Raw genomic sequence first — 4,708 nt, forward strand, 5'->3', positions numbered from 1 at the left:
AAACTATGGTAAATCACACACACACACACACACACACACACACAGTTTAAAACCATGGTAAATCACACACACACACACACACACACACAAAGAGTTTAAAACCATGGTAAATCACACACACACACACACACACACAGACACATTCTATTTTATACAGTGAAAATAAAGAAAAGAATGAGAGAGAGAGGAAAGAAAAGTAGTGAAGGAAGAAAGAGATGGATGTGGAGAGGATGGAGAGTAGAAAGCAAAAACAAAGACAGTGAAACAGCAGTGGAACATGGAAAGGAGCCATTCTGCAAAAAAAAAAAAAACTGGAGAAAATCATTTTAAAAAATGGTTGACAGTGAGAGATGAAGAATTTAGCTTCACACACACACACACACACACGTCACTAGTATTCTAAAAGGGCGTGTTTATCGTTTCTTTGGGCTGAGTGTAGCCCCAAACACAGAGGTGTGAGTCTCATTGGCATAATGAAAGGATTAGTTAATCTACAACGACAGGATCGTTATGGCAACAATGTCTTAAGATAACAGTTAAAGATAGGATCAAGTGGCCGCATATTCCCAGTAACCCATTACTGGCCAATTGAAACTGATGAGGCACTTCAAATTGTTTCAGTTATTTTCAGAGTAAACAAACATAAAACCCACAAACAAGGCATTGACTCCAGTAATGGGCCTCATTGCCAGGTGTTAATGGAGGTGTTGAAGGGTGTGTGTGTGTGTGTGTGTGTGTGTGTGTGTGTGTGTGCGTGCGCGTGTGTGTGTCTGTTTTCTATATACCTGCAACACCTTAAAATGACAGGAGAATTAGCCGACTCAACTGAAACTTGGACTGAGCAGATGCTAATGCTATTCAGTCAATAAATCACTGAAACACTGAGGCTCAGGCCTGACCCACTGAGAGCGAGACCACTGACATACCATTGCCACGGGCGGTAACCCTTCGACGCTAGCCAGCTACGCTAAAAATGCTAACTCAGCCAGGAACACTAGTCTGTAGCGCTAAAATGCTAACTCAGCCAGGCATGCTTCTTTAGTGTGGCTAAGCACAGTGCGCTTTAGCGTTTAGCGAAGCGCCAGTCGAACACGTTCAATGACCTCTGAGGCTTGAAGCCCACTCAGCGTTTCGCTTGAGCCAACTGACAAGCTAAAACTCTCACAGTTAGCACTTTAGAAACAATACAAACTTCAGCTCTCGTGTACTCTACTCAACTTTACAAAAATAGTTGTAGCCAAGTAAGAACTGGAGAATCTTATCTGGACTATAACTTGACTTTGTAAGCATTGCTGTAGTCTGCTGTATTCAATATTTGGTCTGGACAATGTTGGGGATTAGCATTGACAGAATCAGAATGAATGGGGTGGCTAAATCTATCTCAGAAACACAGTTTTGCAGTTGAAAACTACTCTGTTGGATCTACAGTGTCACAGATATGTTCAAAATTTATGGTGTTTTGTTAAAAAAAAATGTGGACTGTCAAATTAAGGTGATATTGGAGATTGAGTGTGTGTGTCGTAAGCGTGTGTGTTGGCGTCTGTACATGTAGGCGTGTGTGAGCTCTGACGTGAAATTTGTTGCTGTCCACCCTCTCCCTGTAGTCTTGGTATCAGTGAGATTCCTGGACCTCAAAAATGCTTTTCAGTTTAGCAAATCGGTTTAGCAAAGTTCCTCCCTTTGCCCACCCAAAAAATCTCTCCCTGAAACACACACACACACACACACACACACACACACACACACATACACAAACACGTGTGTATGTATGTGTGTGTGTGTGTGTGTGTGTGTGTGTGTGTGTGTGTGCGGGCGCATGTGTGTATGTGTGTATGTGTGTCTGTGCACGCGCGCATGTGTGTGTGTGTGTGCGCGTGTGTGTGTGCGTGTGTGTGTATGAGAGAGATAGAGACTTAGGGAGAAACTGGGAGACAGCTGTGACTAAACACATCTGTTTAGCTTTGGGTGGAGTTGGGTTTGCATGCACATATGCACACACACACACACACACACACATGCACGCACGCACACACACATAAACTGCAGCCAATAACTGTCTCTCAGTGACTATACTTGACTCCATGCTCACCTCCAAGTATGTGTGTCTGTGTGTGTGTGTGTGTGTGTGCATGAGTGTCTATAAAAGAGATTTAGGTCTCTGGCTGTTTCTCACATCATAAGAAACAGTTTGTGTTCCTTACATTGTTCAACTGTCAGATATTGATTAGTATTTGCTTTAGTACACAGGCAAAAAACAACAAAAAAACAAAAAACACAAGTGCACACATGTACACGCACACACACACTGCACAGTGAGTAAGGATACCTGTCTAACGTGGGGGGTGTTCCATAAAGCAGGTTTAGTGAAAACTCAGAGTTAGTTAACTCAGAGCAAGCAGTAAACCTCCCAGTAGAAGAGCCCTATGGCTTTGTTTTACTAGAAGAATGAAGCCATAGGGCTCTTCTATTAGGAGGTTTACTACTTACTCTGAGTTAACTTGCTCTGAGTTTTCACTAAACTCGCTTTCTGAAACAGGGCCCTGGTTGGATTCTGCGTCTGTTCTATGACAGAGCACATTAGAATATATTTTCGGCATTCTAGCGCACAGCAGTAAGACGAATGAAAAAAAGCCGAAATGGTTTCATTCCACTGTGCAGAGGGTTAATCTGACACTGTAAAGAAATCAGAACAGTGTACACCAGCAGGTCTCTGATTACCTGCCAGTGACAATAGTTTGGCAGATTTAAGCACACAGCTTGTGTGAAAAAGACAGCAATTTGAGACAAATCGGAAGTAAAGGGAGAGAGAAAAGCATTACATGTGTGACCACAAGTGTGTGTGTGTGTGTGTGTGTGTGTGTGTGTGTGTGTGTGAGAGAGAGAGAGAGAGAGAAGGAGAGGGAGAGAGAGAGAGAGAGAGAGAGAGAGAAAGAGAGGGGGGTGAGAAAGAAAGAAAGAAAGAAAGAAAGAAAGAAAGAAAGAAAGAACCAGAGAGAGAGAGAGAGTAATGACTAAGATATGTTTGTTAAATGTCACATTGGTGCAGTGTGTGGGCATATGCGTGTGAGTGTAAGTCTTGCCTATTCCCATATCCCTCTGTAAAATTCAGGTCATATATCTTCACCACTGTCTTGCCTGAAAATGTCTGAAATGACGACCCTTCTTAACAGTAATGGCGAGAATCCGCCCCTGCACTGGTTTTAAGTATGAATCACTCCAAAGGTCATTTACTTAAAGTACTTAGTAGCCTCAAATTTAACTGTTCAAAGCACAAATGTAAAAGAAGCTACTGAGCAACGTTAAAGACTTAGATTAATTCTCGTCAATGAGACTCCATACTCTATGGCACGCTCGAGCATGTGAGCGTGCAGGTGGAGTGCGTGCATGCACCTGAGAACCTGAGGACGACATGGAGCGCTAGGATCGCACGGGCGATGCGCACGTGGCCGATCGAGTCATCTCGGGGAAAACGTATTAAAGCGGTCTATATCGCTTTCAGAGGGAGGGGGAGGAGGCGAACCGTAAGAGCAGTGTAAGCCCAGTTAAACAGACGTGACAACACACACAAAAAAAAAACTCGCTAACGCTCGAGCTCCGGGGTTCCAACTTCAGACCGATAGCAGTCTAAACGCCACGGAGAAATTGTGCGCGCTGTCTTGTTAAGGTAATAATAGTACTCATATCGGCTGCGCTTCACATTTCTGCTTAAGTTCTGTTAAGCGCACAATCAAATGTTTTAGTCTGATGTACCCTCTGTACACAGTAAAAATAAATGAATCGTATGCGCGTGTCTACACCAATGCATCTTTTATGATCTTAAAGAATACAGAAAACTAAAACAACAACATAAATTAATAAGCAATTGCGTGACATACAAGAATGTCACTATAAAATTATTCTCACCAGCTTTGCATGGATCCTTGTAGTCTATCGTCTCCGCTTTATCCTCTTCATAATAATCATAAATGTCTTCATAGTCTAAGCAGTTGTGAACGGACACTTTGCTCCAGAAAGTCAATCCAGCTAGTAGAAGTGTAACCCAATGCATTTTAGCAATCAATGCTGAGTGAAAGCAGTCCATCGGAGGGTGAATGAACGGGCGACAGCAGCCTCCCGTGCCCACGGCAAGGACCGGAGTCGTCTTTTCAAAGTCCAACAGCTCTGGAATTTAGCGGCTCATCGTGAAGCGGCCGACGCGCCGTGGGTTGATCATTGGTCCGGCTTGACAGACTGGGCTGGACGTCGCTTCGCGTTTCTGTCACGTCCCTACTGGGCGCTCCTGCATTTATGGCTGTGAGTTGCCTACTACACATCCACGACAGCTTCTACTGTTTCACTTCTTTCCGGTGTAGGGATCCTTAGGCAATTGTCCTGGAAGAGAGAGAGAGAGAGAGAGAGAGAGAGAGAGGTGGAAGTCAGTGTTTAAAACCGTGCGGGTAGCAGGAACCGAGCAAGCGAGCGCGAGGCACGGAGCCAAATCATATTGAAACTCACTGAAACTCACAAGAGCATCCGGCCATGGACAGACAACCGGAATGCCCTCATACTGAGACGGACGAGTCAACGCGCCAGCTCCTTTTACCTTTGGAAATATCAAAAGCTAAGGGACGTGTTTTTCTTAAAAGGGCCGTGGAGGAAAGTAATTGAAATACAACTGGAAGAAGAGACCATTAGCAAAGAAATTACCTCATTTCTATTGTTGCGACGA

The 4,708-nt window shown here is 43.9% G+C and overlaps 1 protein-coding gene across 2 annotated transcripts in view; it reads right to left on the reverse strand.

The window, feature by feature from the left end:
* tll1 (tolloid-like 1) overlaps positions 1–4,081 on the reverse strand; it is a 40,910-nt gene extending 36,829 nt beyond the window's left edge. For both annotated transcript variants that reach the window (XM_030788032.1, XM_030788033.1), the window contains exon 1: positions 3,904–4,081. In XM_030788032.1, the coding sequence (XP_030643892.1) occupies positions 3,904–4,081 (178 nt within the window). The remainder of the gene's footprint in view (positions 1–3,903) is intronic.
* Positions 4,082–4,708: the final 627 nt, after the last annotated feature.

This window comes from Chanos chanos, chromosome 11, assembly GCF_902362185.1.
Source record: "Chanos chanos chromosome 11, fChaCha1.1, whole genome shotgun sequence".
Lineage (NCBI taxonomy): Eukaryota > Metazoa > Chordata > Actinopteri > Gonorynchiformes > Chanidae > Chanos > Chanos chanos.